This window comes from Athene noctua, chromosome 7 (genome assembly GCF_965140245.1).
Source record: "Athene noctua chromosome 7, bAthNoc1.hap1.1, whole genome shotgun sequence".
Lineage (NCBI taxonomy): Eukaryota > Metazoa > Chordata > Aves > Strigiformes > Strigidae > Athene > Athene noctua.
Genome location: NC_134043.1, coordinates 12,740,034 through 12,752,663, shown reverse-complemented (window position 1 = coordinate 12,752,663; position 12,630 = coordinate 12,740,034). Strand labels below are relative to the sequence as shown.

The 12,630-nt window shown below is 39.9% G+C and overlaps 1 protein-coding gene across 1 annotated transcript in view; it reads left to right on the top strand.

Moving 5' to 3' along the window:
- Positions 1-2,331, top strand: part of PDIA5 (protein disulfide isomerase family A member 5) — a 103,322-nt gene extending 100,991 nt beyond the window's left edge. The window contains exon 17 of the mRNA XM_074910492.1: positions 528-2,331. Within this exon, the coding sequence (XP_074766593.1) occupies positions 528-608 (81 nt within the window). The 3' untranslated portion in view covers positions 609-2,331. The remainder of the gene's footprint in view (positions 1-527) is intronic.
- Positions 2,332-12,630: the final 10,299 nt, after the last annotated feature.

Here is a 12,630-nt window from a genome sequence, read left to right as displayed (position 1 = left end):
ACAGAGGTTGGCATCTAGGCATCCAGGTTTGGAACTGTTTGACAATAATTTTTATAGTAACTTGAGAAAATGTCATTCCCGTCATCTGGATGCGTGGGAAAGGAGGAAGATCATGAGCAAAACTGTTAAGGGATGAAGAACAGTGGCAAATGTGTATATAGCCAACAAATGATCCACTAACTGCTGTCAAAATGACACAGGTAGCATACAAATGCAGCTTGAAAATGTCTTTGAGTGTTTTGAACAAAAAGGCATCAATGGCACTTCTAAGGGACAGATTTTACTTTGTCCTGTGAGTGTCCCTTCTCTTTGAAGTTTGACATGTAGAATCTGCATAGCTGTTTTCCCCTTGCATTGCAGCAGAGCAGCACTGGGCCAGAGCACTGCACAATGAGGCAATGCAGAAGCAATAACCATTCCTTAGTTTATATTCTGCCGTGGCATACAGAAACTAAAAACTGTTCTTGACACATTGTTTTAGTTTGTTTGTCAAAACATGACCCATATTTTTCTTTCTTCAAAAACAGGAGTCTGGATTTACCACTTTCATGCGAACCCTGAGAGAAAGAGACCATGAAAGAGTAGGAAAGAAGAAGGATGAATTGTAGTTTCTGCCTCAAAAGAAGCTTTCCGCTGCACTGTGAATGGTTCCAGGTCTTTTGTTAATGCACCTGAGACTTCACATATTCTCAAGACAGAGACTTTTTTTTATAAACAGCCATGGCCATTTTGTACAATTTTGAAATAAAGTGAAACCACTTGATTTTTAAAAGGAAAATAAATTAGAATGTTGCCATAATGTTTTAAAGAAAACTTAGCATTTTCTCTCATGTTGTGAGACTATGCCCACTGACACTCCTATGCAATATTTTTGTAGTCTGTAGTGTGTCTGTAGGTGATGTCATTTGATAGGGTGATTATTTTTTTTTTTTAAGGTATTGCAGTACATGTAAAAAACAAAGGGGAGGGGACATGTTTTTTGGTTTGATTCTGGATTTTTTTTTAAACTAGTGAAGGAAAATGGGACATGTAGACAGATTTATTCAAATGCAGTTTTACATTCTTGTGAAATAGTTACATGTTCTTCAGTGAGATTTGGGGGAACAATTTTAAGGTGCTCAGGGATAAATACGGTATCTGAGTTAATGAAGACATTAACATTGACCAGTCCAGATCTGTTGGATTTCATTTAAATCTCTCTGGTCCTGAAATGAGGACTGTTTACATACCTTTATAGAATGTATTGAGTGAATTAAGCCAAGTATCAAAAATCAGCAGAGCATGGGTAAAATTAAACTAACCCTCCTTTTTTGGCATCAATATTGTTAAAAGTATCTGTAAGTTATAGCAGGAGTGATTATCTTATGGGGTATACAGTTACCCTTATAGGGTATACAGTCTCCCTTGAAATTATGATCGGGCCATATCAAATATGTATTGGAAAGTGTTCTGTTCAACTGTTTTGATAAATACATAATACTTTTGATGGAGTAATTATGTATGTTATGTGTTTACATTCCAAAAGTTTATCTGCATTTGTATGTGGGATTTTTCCTTTTTGCTCTTTAAGGAGTTGCATAAACAATCTCTCTCTGACAAAATCATCACTGTAAAACCTGTATTAGCAGGAGTTGAAATGTGTTACACTCTTGATGCTTAGAAAAAAAAAAAAGAAAAAAGATCTGGACGTAGCTATGTCTTCACAGGAGGGGAGAGGGAGGGGCAGGAAGCAGGAAGTTGTGATTCACTTTGAACTAAAAATAAATTTTAAAAAAGACAAGTATTTTTATCATTAATCAGCCTTGTTCAGCATCTTCCCTGCTGGGTGAACGACGGTAAGTGTTGATGGTGTAGGAAGAGGCAGTGCACTCAGGAGGAGTGCCCGCTGCCCCTTTGCTGGGGGCAGCCTGGTGTCCAGGTGTGCTGGGCAGCACAGCGGGTGTTTGGCCGTGTGAGGGTTGGCCTCCATCTGCCTTGGCACTCAGTGGGCAGACAAAACAGCTTTTTACAGTGAAGAACTGTGCCTTGGGTCTGAAATCCTCCTCTTGCTCCTCAGTCTGCCTTCTGCTAGTTGGGTGAAGGCCGTGCTAATGGTCAACTCAGCACTGTGCTGCTCAGGAGGCGAATGGCATCTGACCTCCTTTCTCGATATTTTTTCCTTCTTCTCTCTTGCCCAATTAATGGCACTGTACTTTTGGCACTTGTTAAACTGCTGAAGCCATTAGTGAGTAATCTGGAATACCGATAGCCTGATTGGCCTTGTATGGTAGCCAGCTTGTTAACCATGGCATCAGTTCGAACGGTGATGGAGCTGTGCCAAGTATCTTCTCTTATTAGGCACCTGATGAGTCTCTTCACTCCAAAAATCAGCTGCCTGGTAGTACATAATATCCTAGTGTGAAAGTAGCTTAATTTATTAAGTCTGTGGGTTTTTCTTCTTTTCTGTTAGCGTAGTTACTTCATGTTGTGTTGAGTACTTTTGCATAATATCATGGTAATTCTTTCTTTCAAGCTATCCTTGCATTAGTAGCAAGCAATTCTGCCCTACATTTAGGAAATAATACATATTGATGCCATTTGATTTCAAACAGGAGTTCTTTTGCTTACCAGCAAACTATCAAGTTTGGTAAGTCCAGAACTCACTCAATTTTTTTTGATCACAGAGTCAAAGTAGCTGGCATTAAAGAAATACAGTCTCCAGAAATGCTTGAGCATTTCTGTGCATAGGCTGTGCCTATGTTGGTGCTAATTGCTGAGAAACATAGACTTCTTCCAAAAAAAAGAACAAAAAATCATAGCTTGCCAGTGATGACATCACTTGTCAGGATCACTCTGAATTAGGCTTTAGTAAATGTTTAGGATAGGACAATTGCACACTGTGCTTCAGACCAGTAATTCCTTACAGCTGGTTACACCATAATAAAATTAAAATTAAGGATTCTCATTTTTCCCTTCAGTCTTTTGTCAGTTACTTCTTGGACTTGGGCATTCTTTTTTTTTTTTTCTTGGCTAATCATGTGTTAATGCACAAATATAAAATATTGGAGAATAATTTACCTTCTGTTACAGGGTCATGACTCATCTGGTTTATAGTCTGAATGGTTTTTGAAAAATACAGTTTTGAACACCATAAACGAGTACATCAAATGGCTGACAAAAGCCTTAGTTACTGTGAACTAGAGTGTACCATGAGCTAGGAGCTTTGCTTCCAAGCCCTTTAATTAGTAGACCAGGTCTGGGTCTCAGTTACACTGTTGTAATTCTGTTGCCTCCAGTAAAACAAAAATTGGTGTTTGTATTTGCTACAGAGGTCAGTTTATGTTTACATCAGTCAAGTTGAAATTGAAATACTTTTCAATTTTTTTTTCTACAAACTGTGAATGAAAAGTATCTTATATGTACGAGCTCTTATTTTGTGTAATTAAACAGTTGGGTATTTCACACATTGAGACTTTCCAGCCCTTCGTAGTAGATGCATAGCCCAGGCGTTCATAACCCCATAGGAATTTCTGCCATGGTGAAAAGTGAGTCATATGGGCTTTCAAATCATGAATCATTTATCAGCAAGAAACTTAATTGCTGATAACAAATGGTTTGCAGTGAATCAGAGATTCTGCTCTTGCAATTATGGGTTTGGTCTTTCAGCCCTTTTAAGGTGTGATTCAAAGGTCTTGAACATCCGCTACACTGTTAACCCTAAACAGATTAAGTCCTGTTGAGGAGGGGTAAAATGTGTACACAGTGGAGAGGCTGAGCAGGGTTATGTATCACTTTGTTCCTCTGTGTTGGTTTAAACAAGCCTGGAGGTCTGTGTTATTTCTGTTGTGTAATTGGACCAAGAGATGAAGGGTAGCAGGACCAAGTGTTGTGGGCAGACTAGTAGCAGCTGTATAGGAAATGTTTTTTCTATCTAATGAAAGAGCCTGAGATGTTGGATTTGTTTCATCCACCAAAAAGAGGGAAAAGAGAGCCCAGACAAGATCCCAGGTGAGGAATACTCTGGCATATGGGAAACCCAGGCTGGAGTTACAAAATAAGCCTAAGTTTATATCCCAGTCCCCTGGGATAATTTGGCTTTGTTGTAAAGGAGTTATCCATCTATCTCTGATCCAATAACTACATCCTTATTTGTTCACACTAGAGCAACTCCTACAGGAGGGACTGGAAGAGACTTGCTTTCCAATCTGAATCAAGAAAAGGAATTTAGTAAATCTCCGTTTCCTCTTCCCTCCCCCTGCAAAATTGCATTCTGGACCTGGTAGCCCCACTGACCCCCAAACCCCTCCTAACTAGTTGCAGTTGGGTGAAACAGCCTTGGGAATCTTTCTAAACTCCCACGCAGGCCAAACTAGGTCCTCAAATCTTGCTGACTTGGAATTCTCTTAATAGTCATTCGCAAAGATGGATTGATATTAATGGTCAAAAAAGATTTTACTCCCCATTTAATTTGTGAGTAAAAAAGCAGATGCAACTCCCATCATGAGTAAGCTCTAAGAGAATGCTTCAGACAGAAGATGGAATTCAGACTGAATTCAGATGGAATTGCTTCATGGGTGCTTTTGAAATTTCTTCATGGGTGATTTTGATTTTAGAGGCTAACTGCTTTTCAAAAGAGAAGTCTGGACCTGGTGACTTAGCATACAGGTGTTTTCTTAGTCTGTTTTCCTTTTAAAAAATAAAAAGCAAAATCACTCTTGATATTCTTGATAGTGCTATATTACAAGAAAGAAATGTTGCCTGTATGGATTTCCTAGAATAATACTAAGCCCCTGCCAACTGCATTTTACAAATTATGAAACAAGCCATTTGCTCAAAACGACGCTCAGGGGAGCGGGGACTGTTGTCCACGTGCATCTCATTTTAATTTAATAGGCTTACTTTAGTGTGATTGGGTTTGTAATGATACACTGGGATTGCAGGAGTAAATTCTGAAAACTGAGAAGGGGGGAGGGGGGGAATTAGCTTTTATCGGCAGGTGCTGAGCATCAGGGCCAAACGCTGGCATTTCCTTTGCCTTTGGCAGCCCAGCATCCCTGAGCGTTCCATGGCTCCACTGGAACCGCGGGTGTGCAGCCCTTTGGCTAATCTGGCTGTGTACATAACTGCTCTGTGCTGGAACTGATTGAAAATCAAAATTTCTCCCGTTATTTTCTTTGGCTAGTCATGAGAAGATGGTATGCTTTCTCTGTGCGTCCTGCTTTTATTTACTGATTAAGGAAGGAGGGTACCTGGTGTTTCAACAAAGGAAATGACTCCAAATCCCATTTTATCTGCTGGCAACCAGGACTCCTGGAATGCCTGACTGACCAGCGCCGCTGAAATACTCCTTATGAAGCACCCTCTACTGGCTTGGCTTTTGCCAAGGTTTTGGCAGACACTCTGTGATGCAATGTTGCAAAAAATCTCAGTATCTAAGGGAGCAATTTCCAGGCTGTGGTTTCCAAGGAGTTAAGCTGAACTGTAAACTGTGTACAATTCATCAGCCCAGTGTAGCTGGTTTTGAGGTCAGAAAAAAGATGTTCTGTTAGCCAAAAATTTAGGGATTTACAGCTCCAATGCTGGCCCATAATGAAATCCAGGAGGATGTCTGGGTGTTTCCACCCAGCCACTGGACCTGGTCCTTGGTTTGTAAGATTCCTGCCCCCAGAAGTCCTCTGTCCTCCTGCCCAGAGCACTCGTGGGAGACGGTGCTCCTTAAGGAACAGTTATTCTGTGTTTGCTTAGAAAGCATCATAGTGCTAATTATTCTCATTAGCTTTGAGCCACTAATAAATTATCTTTACTGTTGCTCTTCCATCACTCAGTAATGAGAACCATTTAGTCAGATTTTGCAGATACTGCTTCCTCCCTCTCTACAGCACATGATTCCCTGCAAGCATTCATCATTGGGAAAAAGCTTCTACGTGAACAAAATCTTTTCAAATTAGTCTCTGGTGCCCCAGTTAAGTGGGTGTCTACATCGCAGGCATGCAGAAGAGCCTTCTTCATTAATATGTGCAATTCTGCGTGAGCTGATTAGCTCTTGCAGCTCATTTGGTAGCAAATGTGTAAATCCGTCACACTCCAAATGCCAAATATGTGCACAGCTAAATTATGGAGAAGTAAGAAACTGCAAGAGTTGGGAGTCTTTACTTGGAAAAAGAGGTCCTTATCCCATGTATTACACTGGAGCTCTGGATTTATCTAGAGCATTTGTCACTCCTCTGCTTTGTCATCTTTCTGCTTGCAGAATGAATAATTCTTCCTGTCGTGTTGATGGTCCTTTCAGTATGTGTGGGTGTTTAATTTTGTGCCTAACATTTGTAACAGGCACCTGATAGCTAGTCTCAGTTCCCATAAAACAACAATAGCAACACAATGCAATCTTCCTTGCACAGTACATGAAAACAAATTAATCAGTTACTAACTACGTATTATTAATAATACAGTTAGCATCACTTTTGTTGTTCCTTTTTGCTTGTAAAAAACTTGTGAAGAGACAGGGGGCGGGGGCAATGAAATTAGGGTTTTTTTTAAGTGTCTGTGTCTTTTAGCCACGATTAAATATGTAATAGTGTATGTATCTGCCAGCACAAGGGAAACATTAAAAAGTGTCACCTATGTATGGGGAGGGACTGGTTTACTGCTGCAGTCATTAAGTGTCCTCAGTTACAGATCTGGGACCAAACAAGGAAACTGGCCTTAAGAGCCCCTAATTTATGCATGCTTTACTCCTCTTCATGCCAAGTAGCTGCAGAGCCAAACCAGCCTCAAGGCCTGGACTCACCAGCTCTAGGCCAGCCAAGCACCCTCCATTTTACTTCTCTCGGCGTGCAGAGAAATTGCAGCACAGACCCGGCTTGATCTCCGACAAGAGCAGTATTCTGGCATTATCTCTTTGCCCTATCGGTTATAGAGAAAAAGCTTCCCACTTCCCAAAAATTCTGGCCTGGGAATCTGTCTTTCTCCAAGCTGAGCATAAACTCTCAACATTTCTAGGAAAATGTGCAGCATAATAATGAAGCTCCCACCCTGTAGCCTCTAGGTTGCTGCTGAGGGGACATGTTACTGTAGCCCAGCCCGTGGACATGGAACAGGATGATCAGGTCCAAGGTTTCCTATTGCAATCTCAAAATGTACTGAGACGTCTCCAAGCATGTGGGATTTGCTTACTGAGAGGGAAAGGACAGCCCTGTCCTTTCAAGACACTGTATGCTGAGGCTTTTTTTTTTTTTTTTTCCCCTTTCTGAGGAGAAACAAGCTGCCTTCAAGGCAGACCTTCCCTGGTACAGCAGGAGGAGAATGGGCCCACGGGAGAGCTGCTGCAGAAACACAGAGCCTCTGCGTGATGCTGCCCAGCTCCCTGCACGTCCCTTAGGACTTTGGGGTCCATCACACCTTCCACCTGCAGGAAGCCATAAAAAGATAGCCATAGGACTCCTAACTTTCCTAAAACCTACCTCTCTGAGAAAGCCTTCCTTAGGTGAGAGAGCAGAACGAAAGGAGGGACTGCACAAGTCATAGCATCAGAGTTAGAGTTCACCGTTTAATAAAGTCATGTCTCTCCAGCGAGGTACCGCAGTATTAGGTGCATTAGGTATATTTTGGATGGATGTATAATCTTAATTGTTGTGTATTGTTTGTATTGTAGTCCTGAGATCCAGGTCCTCATTATGCTAGATGCTGTACAAATATATAAGAGACTGTCATGCATGGAAAAGCTTTTATTATGTAAATAGTCAGGTTGGGAAAAAAGAAGTAGTGTTATCTCTGTTTTACAGATGAGGCAGTGAGAGGAAAAAAAAAAAAAAAAAGAGAAAAAGCATTTTGCCCAAGGACACGCAAAGTCTGTGGGTCAGTGGTGGACTTGAAATTCAAGTCTCGATTTAGTTTCTTACCAGCTCTTCTTTCAGTTTGTGCACTGCCCACAACATAATTAAAAATTAAGCACAAAGAAGACAATACCATGTGTAATTTATCTCTATCTAGAACAATCATCCACTACCTCTCAGCCAAATCCTCCCCAACTCTTCTCTTTTTCTTCAAAACCTGTATTTCTTCCATGCCCAATGCCTGTGATCACCTTGCAAGTCAGGTCACTGTACACGTTGTCCTCTGGTTTTCTGCAACATATATCATGTTTGAGTTGGAGTACAAGCCTGTTCGGAAAAAGACCCTGTTTCATGTGGGGCCATGTCTCAGTCAGATCAGCCTGCTGAATTTATGCTCTGATTCTTTTAAAAGGTGGTACTAGCAATATTTAGAATAAAAAAGGATGCACATACATTTCTGCTAGTGAATATAGCGAGGCATCCAGTATGTTTATGACTGCTGCTGAACACTACCTGCTAGTCAAAAATACGTATCAGTTTACATAACTAACCTATACAAAAGACAAATAAAACATGGATTTCACTCAAAAAGCACAATATATTTTGCTTTGTGTACATCAACGTTTTATGTCAGGCTTTAGGAAAGAATGTGGGAGGAGAGAATTATAGAAGTCATGACAGTTACTGGAAAACAGAATAAAATGGAATTGGCATTTACTAGGGCTAGATAATACCAGACTAATTCAATAGCTTTCTTTGATACAGTAATTAATTAGCTAGACAAAGAAGAGAAATCTGACTGCCTGGACTTCAATAAAGTAGCTGATGAGGAGCCGTGTATAAAATTATATCTCCTACCTGGAGAAGTCTGAGATTTACAGAGGAACTGCAAGGCATGCACAGTGTTAGGAGAAGCTGAGCTGTGTTGAAAGGGAATTATTCAGACCTGCCAAAATGTAAGCCTTAAGACTGATTATTATTATTGTTATTTTCATTAATGACTCATTTGGAAAACAGAGGTGTCTCATCATTAAAATGCATTAAAGTCACAAAGTTAGGAGGTATCATTGGTGTAGAGAAAGTTCAAAATATCCCACAGCAAGAACTGAATGTCCTTGAAGAGCAAGACCAAGACCAAGGTATAATGGTTGGACTAGATGATCTTCAAGGTCTTTTCCAACCTAGATGATTCTGTGATTCAGATGATTCTGTATGAGAGCCAGCAGCAGAAGAAATTCTGCAGGAAATGAGCAACAAGACAGAAAAATTCTAACCATTTGCCCCAGTGCAGTGTGGGCATCAAAAAGGCAACTGAAACTCTAAAATGCAATAGGAGAGAGATTTCCAGAAGAGCAAGGGAAGCATGATTGTCCTTGTATAGGATGCCAATAAGGTTTTTTTGGGAATAAAACACATGATTCTCATCCATCATGTTGAAGAAAGATGGATTCTTAATGAAATGGGAACAGAAAAAGGGCTGCTAGGATGAGGAGACTGGAGAACCTTTCATGAAAGGAAAGTGTGCATACACAGCTCGTTTAGTCTAGCAGCTGAAGACCAAGAAGCGGTTTGATTACTCTTTGTAAATACATCAGTTAGCAGAAATATTAAAGGTAGGTAATCTTAGCATATGAGCAAGTGGATATAAATTGGCCATGAATAATTTAGACTACCAATTAGGTGTTCTTTATCCACCTGCATAGTGAGGGTGTAAAAATTACAGGAACAAAACCATACCTAGTTTTAACATGAAGCTCACAATATATATTAAATGGATTATGTGATCCAGCTGCCTGCAGTACCTGGGGACTGGATTTGATACCCAGAAAGTTCTGCTGGTCCTATGTCTTGGGATATTCCTATGTCTTAGCGGGTTTCTATTATAGTGAGCTACCATCTCCATCTTATAATCTTATTAGATATTACAGTACCTAATAATCCCTTCAGTCCTAAGAAACCTTTCTATCCTTCAGAATTAAATTTCAAATAGAACATCCTAACTGTGGATTACAAAGCCATATATGTTTCTTTTTTCTTATTCAAGTAAGTTTGTTGTGGCTATAATCATAAACAAAGATAAATTCTTTTAGGGACCAAGAGTTCCTTGAAGATAAATTACAGTGTTTATGGCACAACTGTACTAGCAAATAACGATTTTCTTATTTATTGTGATTGTTTAAATGGCTCCTAATGAAATTTTTGGCCTCATGAAGTGATCAGCTTGGAATGACTTTCCCTTCTATGAAAATATTTAAATACAAACAAAGTCTGCCAATGTGTTCAATTACAGTCATGTAGGGAAATAAAGGGATTATGTGTACTAGGAGTATATTCATGTGGCTTTCCAGATCAGCTGCTTCTACCAGAGAGGGACTAAAGTAAGCAGAAAAGCCCCAAAGAGAGCCCGTCACTGTTGGAATGGCTTGGGACACGATCATCAGAAAAGCTCACTTGTGTTATTTCCATAAGCCCACAATGCTGATGGCCCTGTAAATAAAAATGCATTAACAACATGTCGCTTTTCAAACTAATTGAGATGCAGTGTGAAGATTACTTTTCAGAAATATGATGTTCTTTATGCAGGAGATCATGCTGGGCCCTGCTGCAACAAGAGCCATTGGGATAATGCTGTATTTTTTTCTAACATCTGCATTTATTACTAGTGAGATACTTTATGTGACATTATGAGGTGGCTTCAGACTTGTAAAGCCCTTGAGAATTAAACACTATTGTTCCATGAAAGAAACTCTTTTGCCCAGCACAGGCCCTTATGACTGAATCAGCAGAGAAGGCTTTTAAAAGAGAGCAAGGAAATAAACTGGATATTCTGCTGATGATTTTTATGACCTTGCTCACACTTCTGCTGATGCTGTGTTAGCAGGAACAGTTCATTCCAGTGAATATAATCTTAGCTCTTGTGATTATGGACACAGGTTTCTCTAAAACCTCTAAAATCAGATGCAATTTTTTTAGAGTGCAGAATTGTTAGAAAGTCACAGGTTCTTAGCCAGTGCCATAATTTCAGGGTCCTGATTTGGAGTTTTAAGCACTTGTGATGAAGCTGGGCTGCACTCAACATAAATTCACTGATTCAACGTATCTTTTTTTTTTTTCATGGGAATTGGCATTATCATCCAAGAACCAGGAAGCACACTAATTATTAGTCTAGTTTCCCAGCTAAAGTCCCATCTTGAATAATACCTCCAGCTTCAAGCTTTAAGAAAGACATAGGAAAAAAAAAGGTCGAGAGAAAGGAGCAATAGAATTATAAAGATGTTTAGTAAACAAGGTTTTTTTTTAAAAAAAAAAAAAAGATGAAAGGCTTTGGGTTTAATTAGTCTAAATCAGAGAAAGCTTTTACTTTCCCTTTAAAAACAGGGATCAGCAATCTGATATATTACAGTTTCCTTTGCTGCAAAGAAAACTGAAGCTGAATTTTCTGAATGACCTTCAGAGGATCCTTTCAGACCTTTATCTCTGTGCTTCTCCTGTGACTCCACCACCGACAATCACAACTACTGCCAGCATCTCAGGCTGGATATTTTTCCTTGGGGAAAACTGATTTAAAAGTTGTGTTTAAATCCAGTGGACAGAGCCTAAGGGTTTGTCTTCCCCACCTTTGTCATCGAAAACCGAGGCGTATAAATGTGGCTGGACATGTCTGCTCCCCCTGCAGTGACTGAGAAGAAATAGCAACAATGAGCTGCTTCACAGTGGGCAATTTCCAGATTAAACTTTGGTGATATAAATCGCGTCCTAACTTGTCTCTGAGTTCTCTCTGCTCGGTTTTGCCTTCAGCTGGCTGACGATACATAAAGCAAGCCACATGGCTTCATTATTTTGCTGTACTCATGAAGGTACACCTCACTGTCATCTCCGAGGAGTTTGGCACCACAGAGACTTTTTTGGCACCAGTCCCTCGCGTGCAGCTCTCTCTCCAACCTCTGGTGCTGTCCATACTGTGTCTTGTACTCCATCTCCTCATCTCTTCTTCTCCTTTTGAAACACCTATATTCCTCCACTTTGGTTTCCCTTTGCACTGACTGGATTTACTTCCTGCAAATCTCAGTTTTATCTCTGGCTGCAGCTTTCACTAATTTAGTCCCCACGTGGTGCCCTTCTAACAACGTTTTACTGCCTTCATGTCCCAGGGGAGTCAATGGGACAAGAAAAAAAAAGCTATTTTAAATATAACTGGCTTGTTAGCCATGCAAATTCTTGACTAACAGAGATGATTTAAGTTCACCGTGAGAGCTGGGAGCGCTTGGAGCTGTAACCCCACTTCTGACACTGCCACTACCTCCCTCAGTGACTTTGTGCAATTTATTTAACCTCTTGGGACTAGGTTCACCTGAAAATAAAGAATATTAAGGGTTTTTTTTCCCATAGAAATGTGTAAATCTTAACTAATAGGTGTGTCTATAATTTTTGAACTCCTGTTTACGTAAATTCAAAATGTTTATCTTTTTTCCTTCAAAACATTTACAAAAGGTCAAGAGAATTTTAGGGTTGAAAGACAAACAGTTCAGAAGAACTAGAAAAATTAAAATTACACACGTATGCACTTATCACAAACCTTTAGGCAGCCTCTAATTAAGTAATCACTACTTCTCAGCATTATAGTAGATGCTATCATAAGCTGTTAAATTGTGTAGCAGGTTGTAATACCATGCACTCTGTTTATACAGGATAAGGACTCTGGAAATTATTCAGATTAATGTATCATCTTCTGAACATATGCTACAGTTGTGCGTAGTCAGTCAGGATTGAGATGTTCCCACGCTCAGTTCTACAAAAGCCCAACAGGGAACACAGTTTC